At 36.7% G+C, this 19317-nt stretch overlaps 1 protein-coding gene across 2 annotated transcripts in view; it reads right to left on the bottom strand.

Moving 5' to 3' along the window:
- oca2 (oculocutaneous albinism II) overlaps nucleotides 1-19317 on the bottom strand; it is a 118629-nt gene that overhangs the window by 83710 nt on the left and 15602 nt on the right. For both annotated transcript variants that reach the window (XM_067458455.1, XM_067458454.1), the window contains 7 exons: nucleotides 12971-13066; nucleotides 9172-9345; nucleotides 7383-7440; nucleotides 7167-7239; nucleotides 6463-6623; nucleotides 5093-5175; nucleotides 4653-4806 (listed from right to left, as the gene is read on the bottom strand). In XM_067458455.1, the coding sequence (XP_067314556.1) occupies nucleotides 4653-4806; nucleotides 5093-5175; nucleotides 6463-6623; nucleotides 7167-7239; nucleotides 7383-7440; nucleotides 9172-9345; nucleotides 12971-13066 (799 nt within the window). The remainder of the gene's footprint in view (nucleotides 1-4652; nucleotides 4807-5092; nucleotides 5176-6462; nucleotides 6624-7166; nucleotides 7240-7382; nucleotides 7441-9171; nucleotides 9346-12970; nucleotides 13067-19317) is intronic.

The following is a 19317-nucleotide window of genomic DNA, read 5'->3' as shown; positions in this document are numbered from 1 at the left end:
GTAAACAGTGTTAGAGGAAACTGGCTTTACCAAACAGAGAAAGGTCCGCTCTTGCGCTCTAGTCAAACTGTATATTAACGAAACGCTATTGGCTGTTTCAAAAAAGGGGAGGAGCTGCTAACAGCTGGAGCCGTTTCAGGGGAAATTACGTCAACACATTGAATAATGCGTTTCAAAGCACTTCAGTGGGCCTTTAAGGTTTGGTGGAGGGGTTGTGGGGTTGTTTTTCAGTGGTTGGGGTTGTCCCCACAGTTCTGGTGAAAGTAACCAAGACATTTTGGACAATTTCATGTGGAAACAGTGTAGGGATGGCCCCTTCCTTTTCCAACATGACTAAGCACCAGTGCACAAAGGAAGGTTTATAAAGACATGACCTCAAACCTAGCTGAGCGGAGACTGCGAGCCAGGCCTTCTCGTTCAACATCAGGGCCTGACCTAAAAAAAAAAACACTTCTAGAAAAATGGTCAAAAATTCCCTTAAACACACTCCTAAACCATGTGTAAAGCCTTCCCAGAAGAGTTGAAGCTGTTATAGCTGCAAAGGATGGGTCAACTACATATGAAAGCCTACGGATTAAAAATGCCACAATGTACCACAAGCTAGATTTGTGCTCGCCTATGCACAATGCTAGAATGGTTGCCAAGGTGTTCTTAAGCATATTGCTTTTAAGCATGTTATGGTTACTAGGATGTTCAAAGATCTCACCCCAAAGTCTCTCAATTACATTCTCTTTAAATATAAATCATTGTGGTTTTCTTCCTGTTTTATCACCCACAGGCAAAAATCATTAGCCTGATGTGGTCATACTCCATTCTAGTCAGAATATGAGTCTTCAACCCAACCAGGAAAGACCTTGATTGAATAGACCAACAACCAATCAGAGCAACGAAGCGTCGCATTGTCAAATGTCAGCATAGTTCAACTGCACTGTGTTGCCAAGCCTGCGTTTTTTTCACAACTCATTTAAACAAGCAAAAAATGTAATAATTTAGATTAGGTGTTTGTTCAAATCCCTAACCCTCCACGCCTGCAACAGTAAAACAACGCTTGCCTTAGCAAACACTACTAAATATGTAGTACATCAGACTTTGGACAGCCGAACAAAATTGTTGATTTAAAATGCCAAACACCCCTCTTCCCCACACTTCATTTATGTTCGTTTGCTTTTTGATCCACCTCATTTCTTACAATAGATTCATTCTGACCATTTTGTCCATCTCTTATAATCAATGATAAATTCCAATCCACAGTGATATGTGACAGCATCTTCTGATTTTCTGCTCTTCAATCACCTTCTGGACTAAAAGCGCCGCTTTAAAGTGCATTATCAGATATCAGCATCTGTTTTCTTGGTGAGAGCACTTGACTGGGACACCTGAATCAAGCTTTGTCTGATGCACCTCTTTCGGTGTCATGCGGCAAGATGGAGCAGTCGTTACAAGAATGTGTAATCAGCTAGAAGAGCGAAAAAAGGACGATGAGTACATAACATGCAGGCTAACAGTTAATGACTCCAGTCTCGAAAGAGCAAGTAATCTGTGTCAGTCCGACGACTTCCCTGAGGGGGAGGAACACTTGGTGCAATGTTGTGATTGTAAGTCTAAAACAGGTCATTAAGATAAATGGTTGAACACGGCTTTCTGAGCAGAATTAATCAGCAACATGGATATACATTATGTTGCTTTGCATAAGAAAGTATCCTCTGAGACTAATGTTCTCTGTTTTGTGATTTAAACCAATTAATCTTAATTATAAGCCAAGAAACAGCTTATGGCTAAATTAAATGTCAAAATGTGCCTGTGTGAGATGCAATGTTAGTTTTAAACCCAAAGTCCCCCATTTACTGAGAAACTGCTGCTCTAGTCTAATTTAGGAATAATATATCAGCCATTATTAAAATGTTTACATGATATCTGCAATTAGATTGTAAAAAATACATTATTCATGAATCTTTTAAGGCATATTAATATTTATAAGCACATCATACTATTATATATCTCAGGTTTTGCCCTCTCTTGGGGTAAATGAGTTTTAGCTATCAGGGCTGCTGATGAAACTCACCATCTGAGCCCTTTTAATCAAAGTAGTTCAGAGTGCTGCTTCTAGATCAGCTCTGAGGATTATCACCAAGCTGCTGTGCAATGCAGATAGGAAGAACAGACCCGGGTCAATACAACAAATGCTTCCTCATTTACAATGGGCCGGGGTCCTAAATTCTGAGACCACAGAATTGTCACAATGTCATGCATGGCATAAAATGAACAAGAAATATTTACGGTTCTGCACTAATACTTCTTCCCTAATCAAGAGTGGCAGAATTGTGACACTGATCATGTAAACTCCAGTGTACAAAAGGTATAGAGATATTCTTGCTTCTATTGACAATACTCTCTTTTGAAAAGCTCAAATAATGGCTGATAACACAAACTAAAAACGTAAGTTCTGCAAAGGTGGGTCAAACCAAATAGAAAGACATTCTGAGAGTAATTTCACTCATATTGCTATAATGTTTTCTAATGTAATTATAAAACAATGCAGCACATTTTAAAAATTCTAAATAAGAGCATTTTCACTTGCGGTCCAAGACTTTTGAAGTTCAATGCCAAGTACTGTATTATTATATCATTTGATTCAGCAGTCTATTAAAAGCTGATTATGAGGGCACAATCTGGGCAGCTGCCCCTTCCATCTGGCACACACACATACATGTGTGCTATATCATTTGCCATTCAGATCAATAAATGAGAAGCAGAAATATATTTGAATTATAAATGGACTGGGTTATTGTGACTATGCTTCCTAGTATGAAAAATAAAGATCAAAAAGATACAGAAGTATAACTGAACATAGATACATGTAGAAAAAGACAGACCATGTGAGCAAGTTTTGCTGTTTAGGTGTTATGTTACTTTAATGAGATGTCTTGCTGTGTCTTTTGAGGCAGTCATCATTACAGAAAAACAGACTACACAGTCGTGTTTTCTTTTTTATGATTTCTAAAAATCCTGAGAACTAGATCTTTGAGTTGATATACAGATTAGAGTTGACTGAAGTTAATATTAAGGGGTAATAATTTTGCTTAATATTTTTAAATGGCCAGCGTACCAATTGTAATATAAAATAACATAATATAATAATATAATATAATATAATATAATATAATATAATATAATATAATATAATATAATATAATATAATATAATATAATATAATATAATATAATAATTCATATAAAAAAAGCCTCCAAAAGTATTTGGTGACACCTTAAAATGCCTGTTCATGATATAATACAATATAATAATATAAAACTATATCAATATAATAAACAACATAATAATACATAACTCTAAACCATCAAGTAAAAATGATTTTAAAGACATATTTTTATATATTTTAAAGATTATATAATATAATACATCATATAATCAATTAATCGAGTAATTGCATATATATATATATAAAAATATAAAATAATATATAATATAATATAATATAATATAATATAATATAATATAATTAATATAATATAATATAATATAATATAATATAATATAATATAATATAATATAATATAATATAATATAATATAATATAATATAATATAATATAATATAATTAATATAGTCTTCAACAATGTGATTATCTGATAAACTTCACCGGTAATCTTCTCAAAGATGTTCTAATTGAGATGAGCTTGTGACCTCAAAGTGCTTACCCAAAGTAACTGTTTTAAAAGCACAATAAATAAAATTATGATAACTCACTGAATTAGCATAAAATTCAGTCATTAGTTTAATTTTGAAAAACAATGTATATATTTCTAAGCATCTTGATGGCAGTGTAGCCATATTTTATGAAGCAGCAGTATTAACATAGTGTTCAGTTAGAAGCGGAAGCATGGGCCCCCAACGTCTCCATTAGCATTCTCACAAAGGCCTAATTAAAATTAATCATTTCCATTTTTTATTTTTTTTGTCACTATATATCCGTTTTAGTGTGAACAGTTCTTCGGGGTATAGATTATTACAGAATATAAGAGCAAAACACTCCTCCACATTTTGAACAACTTCTCCCTGTGGTGCACACTTTTTAGAGTTTGCGAGAAAGTGTGGCACCAGGGGGACCCAAGAGGAGACTCCCTTCTTAATTACATTTATGTCTTCAGGAAAGACAGCATGCTACAACCAGGGCTGGGTTATTCTACACCAGTGTTGTTCACATATTATTTCCACTTTGCTAAATCCACTTTTTGAATTATAAATGGGTTTCAGAAATTTCAAAAATCCAACATACTTCTGTGAAATCACAGTTTGTGTAAACCAGTAGAAAACTTTTCCTGTTAACTTTAGAAGAGCCCAGTGACCTCTAGTGCTCAACAGCGGTACAGATAAAAACTTCTGTTTATGAATAGTCACTGGTAAGGACATATCAGTATAGTGCTGGATCTGCAAGAAATGCTTTTACCCACCGTAACATCTACTCTTCATGAGAAGGTACAAAAGACTACAGACATGTACATACAAATCTCAGTCAGTGTGGCAAAACAGCCGAGATTAAGGGGATGAAATATGGGATGAGTCATGAAAGACCATTGAATAGATTATCTTGCAGTGTGAAAATAATGTCTTCACACTGATCCCTCATATTTTACCTCAAAGATGATGAGCACATAGACTCCTGTCAGGATCAATCCAGCGATAAGCACCTGTGTTTCCACGGTTACATAGAGCGACTGGTGAGTCATGGACAGAGGGACCACCTGACTGTCTAACAGAAAGGCCTGCACACTGATCAGAATAGGACCGCTTGAGGGGAAGAGAAGGGGACAGATTACAGAGGTGGAGACACATTAAAGCACTTACCATGACAGGAACTACTGCAAAACCCACATTACCACATGATTACATTTACTAAACTATTAACACTCTTCAAATCTGATAGTTGTTTAACAAGATTATTCTATGTTTTTTAATATTCAGCAGATAATGTGCATTGTATAACATGAAATGTCTTTGCATTTGGTCCTGGCTTGTTCATTAGAGGAATTGTCCTGATCTAATGTTCTGGCTGATGAGAAATGTGTAATCTTACCTGCTAACCATTTCGAATGTCCTTGTTCTCAGAATCTGGTCACTTCGTTGGGAATGCAATGGTATAGTCCAGTTATAAAGCACCTGTTGGAAAAATCTTACAGTTTTTATATTGTGAATGTTTAGAATATGTCCATAAAGACTATTTTAGAAAATAAAATATGTGCTATTTATATGTTATATAAAAAAAAGCCTCCAAAAGTATTTGATGACACCTTAAAATGCCTTTACATTATATAATACAATATAATAATATAGCAATATATCAATATAATAATCAACATAATACATAACACTAAACCATCAGTGAAATTGATTTTGAAGACATATTTTTATGCATATTTTAAAGATTACATTTTATGAATTATGTATATTATATTATATTATTCAATGGTTTGGAGTTTTTTTTTGCTTTTAAGAAATTACTTTTATGCTGTTCTTTTGAACTCTCTATTTATTAAAAAAATCCAGAAAAAAAAAAAATGCTTCCACATAAATATTAAGCAGCACTGTTTTGAACTGTTTTCAACATTGGTAATAATATGAAATGTTCATAGAGCACCAGATTTTTATATATATACATAGTACTGTATTATATTGATTTATTATATATAGTACAAGTATATTAAAATGATTGCGGGTCATGTGACACTGCAGACTAAAGTAATGGCTGCTAAAAACTTTGTCAACACTGGAATAAATTCTAAATTTTAGAATTTTAAACCATACTAAAATAGAAAACAGTATCTTAAAACTGTAATATTGTAATAATTATAATTAATAATTATATATATATATATATATATATATATATATATATATATATATATATATATATATATATATATATATATATATATATATTCTTATTTATATATGTTTTCCGTATTTTTGACCAAACTAAAGCATAAATACACATTTTAAGCTAAATGTCTCATTAAAATAGTTAAATGGTTTTCAAATTATTAACTCTCTCCCCGACAGCTTTTTTTTATTATAATTTATTCAAGGTGGCCCTTTCCAAAAATTGTGTTTCTGTCAAAGACTACAACAAGAACAGATTCAGAAAGATGAACAAAGCATAGATGGAGTAGATCGAGTCCATCAAATCCCACAAAGCTTGCACATATAGCTCGTCCTGGGTCAACATTTCATTCAGTAACATTATCAGTTTTGATTTATATGCTGTTTAATGTTGATGATTACATTATTTTACATATGCATATGATTACATCGCTTGTTTCTTTGGAATGTGCATATAGTAACCGCATGTGAAGGGCATCATATTGACTATACTTAATATTAGTTTATTCTGCTGGTAGGATAAAGCACATTATTGTTCAGTTTCAGCGGTGTTAAAACAACTCTAACCTGCTGAGCTCTTCTCCGACGAGATCCCGCCTCCACAGTCTGCTCCACTTGGATCAGAATATACTCCTGGGCCTCTTGTACTGCCTCCATCCCTCCCAAAAACGGCCCACCAACCTGCAGTTTCAGCAGGGAGTTGTCACGAAAATCTGTAAGATTTGTGGCTATAGTGTTTAGTTAGGTTAAGGAAAACTTCCATGGACTAGGGATACAAGTGAAAATAAACAACACAAAATATACATCAAGCGTTAACCTAAGTGTTCTGGAAGAGTTTCGCAAACAGATGTCAGCTGGCCATCGTTTCATTTTGGACAGAAAATCCCCTCCCACCAGCAGAAGGTACTTTGCAGCACTTCAGTGCATTGTTCACTCTTCACATCCATCTCTACGGCTCTGCAGGACTCACAGATTGCCGCAAGTATCAGGCAGATCTGTTGTTATGCACGAAGTCATAGGCAAGACTGTTACCATGACACAGGCCGCTGTAAATAGCAGATGGTGAGATTGTCACAGAAACGGAAATGAATTAGTGCAGCCCTTCAGTGCAATCTCCGAACCAAATATAAAATCCCTGCATGGTCTGAGGAGTTAGCGCAGTGACACGCATCATCACAATATTTGACTTGTGCATTAGTGATTTTTATTTATCTGGTCAAAGCAAACCCAAACAATGCAGATTCTCTAAAGCACACAAATGGTAAGGATACAGAAGCTCTCAGTAGATGAGACTGCCAGCATCCTCCAGGGGCTCTCCCTGTCAGGATACATACTGAAAAACAGCTGATGATTCAAGTAAATATAGTTATTTAGAGTGTCACGAAAGGCAGACAAATAACATTTAGCTATGCAAGTAATAGAATCTTCTTAAGTTCATTTTATTCTATATAAGAAAAGAAAACGTTGATCAGGTCTGAATAACTTACTGAACAGAGAACAACAACGATGAAGATGGTGATGATTTTTATTGTCCTTAAGCAATTTCTGTAAAAGCAAACGTAGGCATTTATGACATTTACTTAGCAACACAAATGCAGTTAATGTCCCAGAGTCAGACAGACATTTTCAGAGAGGTTTTTGAATTATAGAGCTACAGTAAAGAGCTGCCTTATCCTCCTACGCAGCATGTTAACTTTGTTTATCTTTAGTTAATTCAGGGTCTGTAAGATTTCTTTTTTGAAAAAAAAAGTGCTCACAAAGGCTGCATTTATCTGACCAAAAATACAGTAAAAGCTATTTAAAATGACTATTTTCAATTTGAATAAATGTAATTTATTCCTGTGATGGCAAAGCTGAATTTTCAGCAACCATTACTCGTCTTTAGGGACACATACTCCTTCAGAAATCATTCTAAAATGCTGACTAAGTCCTTGTCAGGATTCTTTGATTAATATAAAATTAATAGGAATATGAATCAAAAGTTCAAAATAATCTCTATACTCTTAATGAGTAATGGATGTGTTTAATTCTTTAATTATTCATATTTAAAAATGTGTGTGTGCTACTAGAAGCCCATGTGTGTGTAATAAGCAGAGTGTACACGAGTTGTGCACCCGCCTACATATTACTAACTTGTTCTTTAAAGGTCCCATGGTGTGTATTTTTTTTTAATATTCATAATGTTTCCTGAGGTGTACTTATATTTTTAGTACAATTTTTACATCATACTTTAGAAATAAAGGCATTTTTTCTATACTGTTATTAGCCCTCTGGCTTGAATGCTCTGTTTCGTGTCAGCTGTGAGACTTCAGTGAGAACACCCACTGTTGTGATTGGCTGACAACATTGCATTTTAAATGAGTATTAGTTTACTGTATGTGCGGAGGTGGCGTGATATAGCGAGGTCAAGCGCTGACAGCCAGAGTGGCGGACTGTGAGCCCTCATGGACCAGAGAAATGATAAAGATAGCTGAGAAAGTTATATTCTACTGAGTTGTTGAGAGTGCAAGTTTATTTTGTTTGTATCTGAGAGTTCTGAATAAACAGGAGTACCAGTCACGCCGACCCTGTCTTCTACTTCCTTTGAGCACTGAGTAGTTGAGCATACTCGGGATGTGTGATTGACAGCTTCAGACATTATAAAGATAGTGTTTTCTGATCGCTCTCCAGAGAAAATAACTAAAAATAGACTTCTGTTTTCATCTGTACATCCAAACAATGAGCAACTGCCATGCTTCACTTGTTCACAAGCGACGATCTTTCAAGGACAAACAAATATAGGACTCTAATGGGCGTGCCAAATTCTCTGGGTGGAGGAAAGGGAGGTAACCGTTTCTGGTATGACGTCATTACAGGAGAATTCAAGACCGGCTCTTTTGAGCTCTCCTTTTCTCAAAGGCAGAGAAAGACAGCCAGAACTCGGTTTACAACCAACCAAAATTACTAGCCACTTGGGAACAATATAGCCTCAAAATAGCAATATACCAACTATGCGCCTGAACACGACTCTTTTTTAAACCAGCACGGCCAATGGCGCACAAATGGGTTCAAATGCATTTGCTATTTAAACACCGTGGGTTGTAACTGTAAAAAAAACCTGTAAAAATTGTAACTGCGTCAGCAAAAAAAAACCTTGTGCCGCGTCTGGCGCCAGGTGTATGACAGGGCCCTATGTCTTTACTCTCACTTTTGATCAATGTAATGCACTCCTGCTGAATAAAACATTTCAGAAAAATCTTACCGACCCCAAACTTTTGAATGATGGTGTATCCATACCTGACGGGGGATGATAGTTTGAAGTAATTTTCACATTTCTCCATGGAAGTGATGTGGGAGAGACTGGTCACCTCACTGCCCAGCCTGCACCTCCTCTCCAATTCAGCAGAGCTCGCCTCCCATGATTCCTCTCCTGAACCCAGGCTGGGCTCATGCAGCGTCATGTAAGTTATACTGCACGAAACAGTATAAAAACAGTGAGTTATACACTGCGGTGCATAAATATTGCTCTGTTTGAGCGAGCTGAGCAAGACAACTATTGGCTCAATTACTTAATGAGTTTAGTAGATAAATGTTTTAGTTTGACCTGGGAAACTTTCATTATTTCTGCAGTCCCACTTGATGGTGCTAGGTACACAGAAACTTAAGGTGTCATGAACTGGCTTTTTATTTTTTTTATACTGTTGTCTGAGGCCAACTAATGATGTTTGTGTGTTTTTTTAAATAATAAGTAATTACTAATAAGTATTTTCTACACTGGTTTTGAGGCTGTCTTCTTAACGTTGGGTTTTGATGGGCGTGTCGCACTGGAGACTCTGAAGTAAACAGCCATGACTAGGATTGGATAATATTTGCATATTTAATGAGCTTCAGCTCCCCTGTTAGTTCAGTTTACATGAGGGAGGGATTGTTTTAAAAGCAGCAACCGGAATGATTCTCTCGATCCCAGGGCTAGTAAACGTCTTTATCAAACAAAAACAATGATTTATTTCTCATCCACCCGCGATTGACTGGAATATTATTTCTATATTACTTGGCCCGCCCAATCGGTGGATAGAAGCGAGCGCGCGCACACACACACACACACACGCGCACGCATTTCACTATTTGAGATTCACCAGCCTGCACATAGCAAAAAAAAAAACACATAGCCACGGGACTACTATTATATATAAAAAAGACATTTTACTCACATAAGTGTGTTGCACCATTCCTGTCGGATCCAATACAGAAGGCACAGCATTGTGTTTTAATCTCAATATGTCTGCAAATCCAGCTCGACCTGAGACTTGTTTACAAACGATTCCGCAGTGAAATAAAGCGAACATGCGTACATGTCTCCCATGTGATCTAGAACTTCATAAAAAATAAATGAAGTATCACACATTCCTAATATTATCATCCAAAGGAAGCTTATGCAGCGACTGTGTTCTTTCACAGTATCTTGCTATCTTCTTCGGCATGTTTATTGCTGATGGCTAGCGATCAGAACAGCTTCATGAGTTGGTGGACGGGGCTACTGAATTTAGATGTGTGTATTATTCTGTAGAGGCATGTTTTGATGTGCGATGACGTAAGGATGAAGCATACAATCGCTTTCTGGGCCTGGTGTCTATAACAGCTTTTCTTTGACTAACAAGGAAGTTTACAGCTCTGAAACTTAAAGGATATTCTAATATTACCATGACTTCTTATATATCAAAAGCTCAAGGGAAAGTTGATTTCTCAATTCATCACCCCTTTAAACACTTCATATTTTAGTTGGGAAAATCCACTACCTCTAGGCTAACTTTCACCATCATCCAAAGTAAAACATATGGCTGATTCCCTTCTGCAGGTAGAAAGCAATCATTCATCTAAAGGCTAATAGCAGCCACACAACAGAGATTAAGACCAACGAAAGGTGTTAAAAGCCTGTTATGCTACACAGTTTTGCCGAATTCATGCTAAGACAGGATACAAGTTCTTAGGCATAACTAGAGGCCTTTGTGTTGATTATAGGCAGCAAGATAGATTATTCCAACTGAGAACACAATATAATCGCTAGCAGCATTAGCATTCAGCTCACTGCCTTACAGAGGGAATGAAAAATGTATTACCGAGGGCAGCAGATAGCAAGCCAGTCATATTAGCAATACAGTTTACTACATGTAGGCTGCTTGATCTCAGAGGGCTTTTATGATAACACAGAGCAGGGGTCTTCAACAGAGGGTTTGCAGCGGTACCACCAATTGTTTAATATCAAACTCATTTCTGAAAAACTGAATTATGTTAAACAAAATACATTTTAATTTAACTTCAACTACAGCAAGAAGATAAACATCAGCAGTGTTTCACCAAAATATAACTTGATGTATATGATTTTTAAAGAAGCTTTAAAAATAGCTTTTAAAGAAGCATGGTACTGTTGGTTATTATAGGCCAAGCTCAAAAAACAATAAGGCAGTCGATTCTCAACCTTTTTGACCTCATATATCCATGTTTTCAGGAATAGGGGGGAATAGGGGAATAACTGTTCTTCCAAAACAAAACACTACTGGGCTCCGGCTCTATGGTTGAGTTTTTCTCCATTTCTATCACCAATACAAGTTTGGATTCCTCACCACTGTCACCTTTCGGTTTTCTTATTTGGGGACACTTAACCTTCTGCAATATTACTGATTTGAATGCACTAACACTGTTGTATTGAACTGAGCTGAAAGATGGCATCATAGCTTTATAGAACTGAACTGAACTTATTCCATAATTGATTAACGTTACACAGTTATTGAACGGAACTGAATTCTGAACATTCTGAACTGACTGGAACTGAATAATGACTGTTTACTATAGTTTTTTAGAGGTGCTTTACAGCAGAATTGAATTCTGTTTGTATCATTGAACAATTATTTCCCTGTTTATCACTGTAAATCTGCTTTGAAACAATATGCAGCTGTATAAAGTGCTATATAAATAAAGATGACTTGACCATAGGAAAATAATGAATACTTTAAAATCCTGAGTATGATTCAATTTGAATTTTCATTAGCAGTTGCAAGACTTATCCTACACATCCCAACAAAATTAAATACAGGTGTGATCCTTATGCCTATGGCTCTTCAAACACTCTTTCATTCATATGACTCTTGTTACATAAAAAAAAATCACTGGCTTTAGAGTGCTGGTAGGGAAGCATGGGTGAATCAAGGACACATGCTGAGGAAAACAGGAAATGAATGGAACAATGACAACAGAACTATTGCTTCCCACATAAAAATATTCATTTGCATGCAAAAATACAAAACTTTTTAAACGATTCTTATGCAAACGACATGGCTAATAATACATAAGTGGTTAAGCAAACTGAACTGTGAACATTTTTCCAGTTTGGTATCAAATTCAATCTGTTGGAATCATTCCCACTTATTATAGAGGCTGACAACTGAGAGTGCAGATAGTGTACTGCAGGCACTGTTTGGTTTAATTAAGAAGTACAAAGAGGTCAAGACCACTTCAAGATATCAAAATGCCATACATTATGTGAGGAACTGTGTTTGCCTTCAACCTGGTAATATATGAAGTAATTGTTGGAAATGAAGGTCACAAAGCCACCTTTTCTCATTACTGAATGAGAACAAGGTCGGTAATTACATACCCCAGGTAATATTCATACAGCTGTTCTGCAGAAGCCACCTTTGACTAAAGGCAAGTCAACAGGTCTTTACAATCTGCAACTTATGAAAAAAGAGGGAGAAATTCCCTGTGTGCGATTGGTTAATGCTTTATAATAACTTACAAAATAATATGATATTCTATAATGCTTAACAATTAGTGATTAATGATGAATGAATATTGAAATAGCCAGAAATGCCAGTACAATTTGATTAGTATCGTTTGCTAGCCTATATATCATTATATACGCTCATCAACCTCTGATCGTAATGCATTATATCATTTTTGCAAATGACTAATTGAAAAAAAGTTATTATAGTGTACGAGCTCCAGAATTGTTTACTGCTGAATAGAAAAGAAACCCAGAACTAAAAAACATCACAAATGAAATACTGAGAAACCAACTAGGAAATATACATAGTCTCACCTGTCGTTTTGGGGGAATGTGAGAAGGGGTGACCGTTCTGTGTGATTGGCTTGGTTGGGTTTGCCTTTCAGAAGGTTTACCATACTGAAGCTGTGCCTGGAAATAAGAAGAGGACTTATTAAATCCGAGCATGATGTCTTTCATAAATAACATCTCAGCCACATTTAGAAATCAATTCTTGGCATTCATTTTTAATGACTCTTCTATAAAAACTGGCAGGTGAAATAAAATGGAACTAAAAGTCTTTGAGCAGATCTCAAAGTCATTCCTCCTTTTGGGTCTGTTTAGTCATCTTCACAGCCCTATCAAACCTCCTAGTCTACAAGTCAAACAAGGTGTAAGCTAAATGATCATAACATATAAGCCTATATATGTAGTATTGTAAACAAATGCACGTGCACAGATAGACCCCAAATGGTGCTCAAGGACTTTGCACCATTTCTCTCTGAATAGATAAGTCTCCTTTTTTAAGTCATTAAGTGCATTTCCCCCGTCATGTTTAGGGACATGGAAATGTGACGCCAATACACTTACAATAACAAACCAGTGTGTTAAACTCTTGTACATATTTTAAAGTCTATGCCACAAACTTTACATAGGGCCTACTTCAAATATTTTAGAAAATCTAGCATTTTCTAAGTTGATCCTGATAAGCACTTATTGTCACCAGCACAGTTGTAGACACTATGGGGTTTGTAGCTGTAGTTAAAACCAACCATGAGGGTTTTGGCGTCATAGAATCTTTGTTTTCATGTGGACCGTCAAAGATTTTTCATTTTTGGATGAATTATCCCTTTAAGATTCTGACATTAATGACCCAGTTTAAATTCAAAGCTTAATGCTAAATCACTGAATATCAAAAAAACACTGTAACCCTTTAAGCGTGTCTGAAGAAGAAGTCTGGCGTTGGGGTAAAATAGTGTGTGCAGGGTTGAAAATGCTACCAAAATTAAAGCAATGCCCCCCCCCAAAAAATCGATCTAATTATTCCCTAAATTAGATTTAGTCTTCTATGATAATATCATGTAATATATGTAGTATAAAACATACATTTAAACACAAACTGACCACCAACCGCAACTTTCAGACGCAGACGCAACTGTAACATAATAGAAAGCACAGGATTGGAAGGCAGCAAAGGATACATCTATCTATGTTTCCAACCACCTATTTTTATGCACATTTGGCATATCGCGTAAATAAATGCTGAATGGAAACACCAAGATGAGATCCAATAAGAAAACATGCGCATAAACTACAATCGAAATATTACTATATTTTTACTATATATTACTATATTTATAGTAATATGAAACGAGAGCCCTTTTTTCCCACTTGACCACATGCAACTCAAAATATCTGGGCACAGCCCTGACCAGTTACATGTCCAAAAGGTTAACAGCAATTGTATAAGTTACATCCTTCTGATCCATTATGTCCTCCTACAGTCGTCTGTAGGCAGGCTGTCTTGATGATTTAACTATGACACCTCATAACTTGTCAGGGTGGATGGGCATCAGGTGGTGTGCAGATTCATAGAGGCAACAGTGTGATATGGGCATGACAGGTTTAAGGACGACATCATCCTGCTTATCCAGGCCTTGAAGACTGAAATAATGTTCTGACCTTGGTCTACATGCTATAAAGCACAGTGGCACAATGAAATAAATCAAACGATTGCTTTGTTCCCTTTATCTGTGCCAGTGACAGGCTCATGTAATGCATGATTCCCCACAAAAGTCAGTGCCACTGTCTCACGATTTTAAAGTATTTATCTTTTAACATGTCATATATCAGATATCCACTAAATTCAACAAATAGTTGGAAGAAATGGAGAATATAATGCATAAAAAGCCTGAAATCCTGACCCAGGAAATCAGTTTTAGTGCATTGTGCCGCATATGTGTCCATAGAGTATGGTACTACATGCATAATGTAGCACACGTAATGTTTCGATAATTTGAGCTACTGATAGTATACCTTTAGTATTCCTTCCTCCTCAGACAATGATATCTTTATTAACTGTAGTCATAAAGCAATTTCACATCTCATACACTAAATAACAACAGAAAAATCAATATAAGTCTCAAGAAGAAGAGTGGAAAGAGTCTGGTTCTGAGCTATTGCTCATAGACACCAGTGTGTTGATATTTTTTGGCTGTATGAATAGAACAGATGGAAATCCAGAGAATTCTGCAGACTAATTACTGTAGACCCTTCCGTAATCTAATAATCATGAAAAATTCTCTGTTTGTCGTAATAAATGACAGTTTAAATGAGTAAAGTCCCTCTTATCTCTTCAATTGGCTATGAGTTTATGTGTGTGAGTTATGAAGAGTCCTTTGCACAGGGCCAGAAAATAGATCAGTGTTGCTCAGCACAGGCCAGACTATAGAGTCAACCCCAGTCCAATTCTAACACATCATTGGGCAAATCCCAAACCTCAGCTGCTTAGCATTACAGAGGACTCAAACAACTCATCCACCCCTACCGATGCCTCGGCTCACTGCAAACAGCTGGGATGGGGAGTGTGTGTGTGCGCGTCTGTGTGCTCCAGACAAGACATAATAGCCATGGCCTCCAGGATATATCCTGGTGTCGAGTTTGGGCAAAAGGGAGATTAGACAGGATATTTCAAGGCCTTTAATCCCTCTCTCTGCAGTTACACAACGGAGAGGAGATTTGAAATGTTAGCTCACCGAATGCAGGATTTATAAATGAAGTAAAGCCTTCTCTTATTGTGCCTGGAACTGTGTGTGAGGTCCAGATGAGAATTAAACGAAAGGGGTGGGGGGGTAAATAACCTAGTAGTGGGACACCCACCATCCTCTTAGATCTGGCCTAGAATATCAATCAGTCTAACTTAATGCTAACTGAGACATTCAATTACATTTCACATAAAGACCTTTTACAGCATTACAAAAGATTTCTATTTTAAATAAATGCTGTTCTTTTGAACTTTCCATTCATTAAAGCAGTCTGGAAGAAGAAGAAGAAAAAATTGGTTTTTGAGCATTGTAAAATGTAAACAATGTTCAATGTTCAATGGTGATTGTTTTTTGGAGCTCCAAATCGGCATATTAGAATGATTTATGAAGGATCATGTGACACAAAAGTATTAACAAGTATGAAATTTAGCTTTGCCGATGGTATAAATTCTAATACATTCTAACAATATACACTATATTGCCAAAAGTATTGGGACACCCCTCCAAATCATTGAATTCAGGTTTTTCAATCACTTGGCCACAGGCCACAGGTGTATAAAATGAAGCACTTAGCATGCAGACTGCTTCAACAAACATTTGTGAAAGAATGGGTCGATCTCAGGAGCTCAGTGAATTCAAGCGTTAGCAGGATAGGTTGCCACCTGTGGCATAAGCCCATTCATGAAATTTCCTCACTACTAAATATTCCACGATCAACTGTTAGTGGTATTATAACAAAGTAGAAGCAATTGGGAACAACAGCAAATCAGCCACGAAGTGGTAGGCCTTTATGTGGAGCGGGGTCAGCGCATGCTGAGGCGCACAGTGTGCAGAAGTCGTAAAATTTCTGCAGTCAATAGCTACAGACCTCCAAGTTTTGTGTGGCCTTCAGAGCAGCTCAAGAACTGTGTGTAAAGAGCTTTATGGAATGAATTCCTATGGCTGAGCATCTGCATCCAAGTCTTACATTGCCAAGTGCAATGCAAAGTGTTGGATGCAGTGGTGTAAAGCACGCCGCCACTGGACACTAGAGCAGTGGAGATGTTTCTCTAGTGACGAATCACGATACTTTGTCTGGCAATCTGATGGACGAGTCTGGGTTTGACTGTTTCCAGGAGAACCGTACTTGCCTGACTGCATTGTGCCAAGTGTAAAGTTTGGTGAAGGGGGGATTCAGGGGTTTGCCCCTTAGTTCTGCTGAAAAGAACCAAGACATTTTGGACAATTTCATGCTCCCAACTTAGTGAACAGTTTGTGGATGGCCCATTCCTTTTCCAACATGATTGTCCACTGCAGTGCACAAAGCAAAGTCCATAAAGACATGGATTAGCGAGTTTGGTGTGGAGGAACTTGACTGACCCTAAACCCGATAGAACACCTTTGGGATGAATTAGAGTGGAGACTGTGATACAGGACTTTTCATCCAACACCAGTGCCTTACTTTACAAATGCGCATTTAGAAGAATGGTCCAAAATTCTTATAAAAACACTCCTAAACCTTGTAGAAAGTCTTCCAAGAAGAGTTAAAGCTGTTACAGCTGCTAAGTGTGAACCAACTGCATATTTTTTTCTGTACTATTGGAAATTTGCTATAATTATATAAAAACTATAGCATATTCCCATTGAACATAAAAAGAGAGAACAAACAACTATTGAAGGTTTCTATACAATTAAATTATGGAATATTTCCCATAAGACAGAAAGAGAGAGAGAGAGAGAGAGAGAACAACCAACTATTGAAATGCATGTGATCAGCTGATTTCATTAAGAGCAGTCACAGCAGTGGTTATCAATAAAGAATTCCTGCAGGAGAGCAGTCACGAGAGAAGAAGCAAATCTGAATTCATGCCTGACTAACAATTAATCACGTGATGACTGATCTAACACTGTAGTGTCTAATCCGAAAAGTGTCACAACCAAAAGCTTAAGATTAAGACCCCCATCGTCATATTCTATAGTACACTCTCTCACACACATTTTAACCACATGACGTTACTACAGTAATGAGACTTCACACGTGAGCACCAATCCTCTTTGGAGTCGATTAGCAGCTGTTTCACACAGAAACGCTCTCACTAAAGGTTCTGGGGACCTTATAATGCTGAATGTCAGTCATAATAGTGGAAGGGAAATGTTACAATGAATTCGCAAAGCACATTCTGCATTAGGATTTTCGCTAAATTAATGATTTTCCCAGCATGAGGTTTCTCAGAAGCATATTTTGAAGGTGACATGTTATTTTTTTTATGTTAAAATGATTTATCCTCCCGCAGTTTAATGTGCAGAGACAACTATAAGCAAGTCATTGACTGATCTCCCTAAAGAGCGTAAACACTGTGGCACCATCAAAACATTGATCTGTTAGCTTGTGCTTGACTTCTGGCTCAAACAATTGAGTGTGCTTGGGGTGTGGGACTATCCGTTTGTCCAAATCATCTTTGGCATTTGGTGCGTTATAATCCTGCTGGGAAGTTTGTATTCATGAGTTTTTCCAACAGATGCATTCAAGTCACTTTGGTCTGAACAAGATGGGAACATTCCATTTCTACAAAACAATCAGCAAGATTTTTTTTAACTCTTCTGCAAAAAGGCAAATAAATAAATGTGCATAAGGTATGTGTCAGCATGAAGGTGCTGAAAATGTAATTGTAATACTTTATTTTAATTCTACAATACCATTGTATTTTGTACATGCAGCTGCCAGATTTATTGTAAATGAAACAATTATTAAAAAAATATATTTTAAAGGCCCCGTTCTTCGTGTGTTTTCGAAGCTTTGATTATGTTTACAGTGTGCAATATAACACGAGTTCATGTTTCGCGTGTAAAAAAACAGTATTTTTCACACAATCTGTACACCGCTGTTTCCTCTTTCCTAAAAACGGCCTGATGATTTCCTTGTGCTATGAAGTCCCTCCTTCAGAAATACGTAACGAGTTCTGATTGGGCCAGCACTTCCCGTGTTGTAATTGGACAGCAGTTTAGCGCACTTTGCCCGGAAAGGTCCCGCCTCTTACCATAACGGGGAGATGCAAGCGCTGAATGCGCGCTCTTCTCCACATGGGAGAGCAACGAGACCACGCCCCCTATTTTGTGTGTTCTTGTGGGCGGAGGGTTAGCCAACAAACGGTTCTAGTGACGTCATTCCTGAAGGAAGTGCAGGGGTGTAGTCCAAACCGGCCGTTCGCTGTAGGCTTTGAAAGGAAGCTTCTGTTCAATAAAATATCTCGCTTGGCATTGAACTTTGAGCTTTATAATTTTATAGGTATTATTTATGCTCTAACAGCAACATTATACACTAACTAAAGTTTGAAAGATGGAATCGCGAAGAACGGGACATTTAAATGAGTGTACCACCAGTACAGACGAAGGATCTATTACATCCACCAGATTTTCTCACTGACACACCCCTAACTTGGAAACTCTGGGCTTTAAGAAAAAATGGTGGGTTGTGTAAACATGATGGTTATTTTAGTTCTAGACAAAATCTCTCGCACAAGAAGAGATTTAGTATTCTTCAAAATGAATTAAAACAGTCAAATGCAAACTGGGAATATTATGAACATCTGCAAGTTACATAAATATGTAATACACAAAAATATGCTTTATGCATTTAATTTCACTTTAGCCAGTGTATTT

The sequence above is a fragment of the Pseudorasbora parva genome, chromosome 12, assembly GCF_024679245.1.
Source record: "Pseudorasbora parva isolate DD20220531a chromosome 12, ASM2467924v1, whole genome shotgun sequence".
Classification (NCBI taxonomy): Eukaryota; Metazoa; Chordata; class Actinopteri; order Cypriniformes; family Gobionidae; genus Pseudorasbora; species Pseudorasbora parva.
The sequence above is the reverse complement of the archived record's forward strand: the minus strand, read 5'-3'. Positions and strand labels throughout refer to the sequence as shown.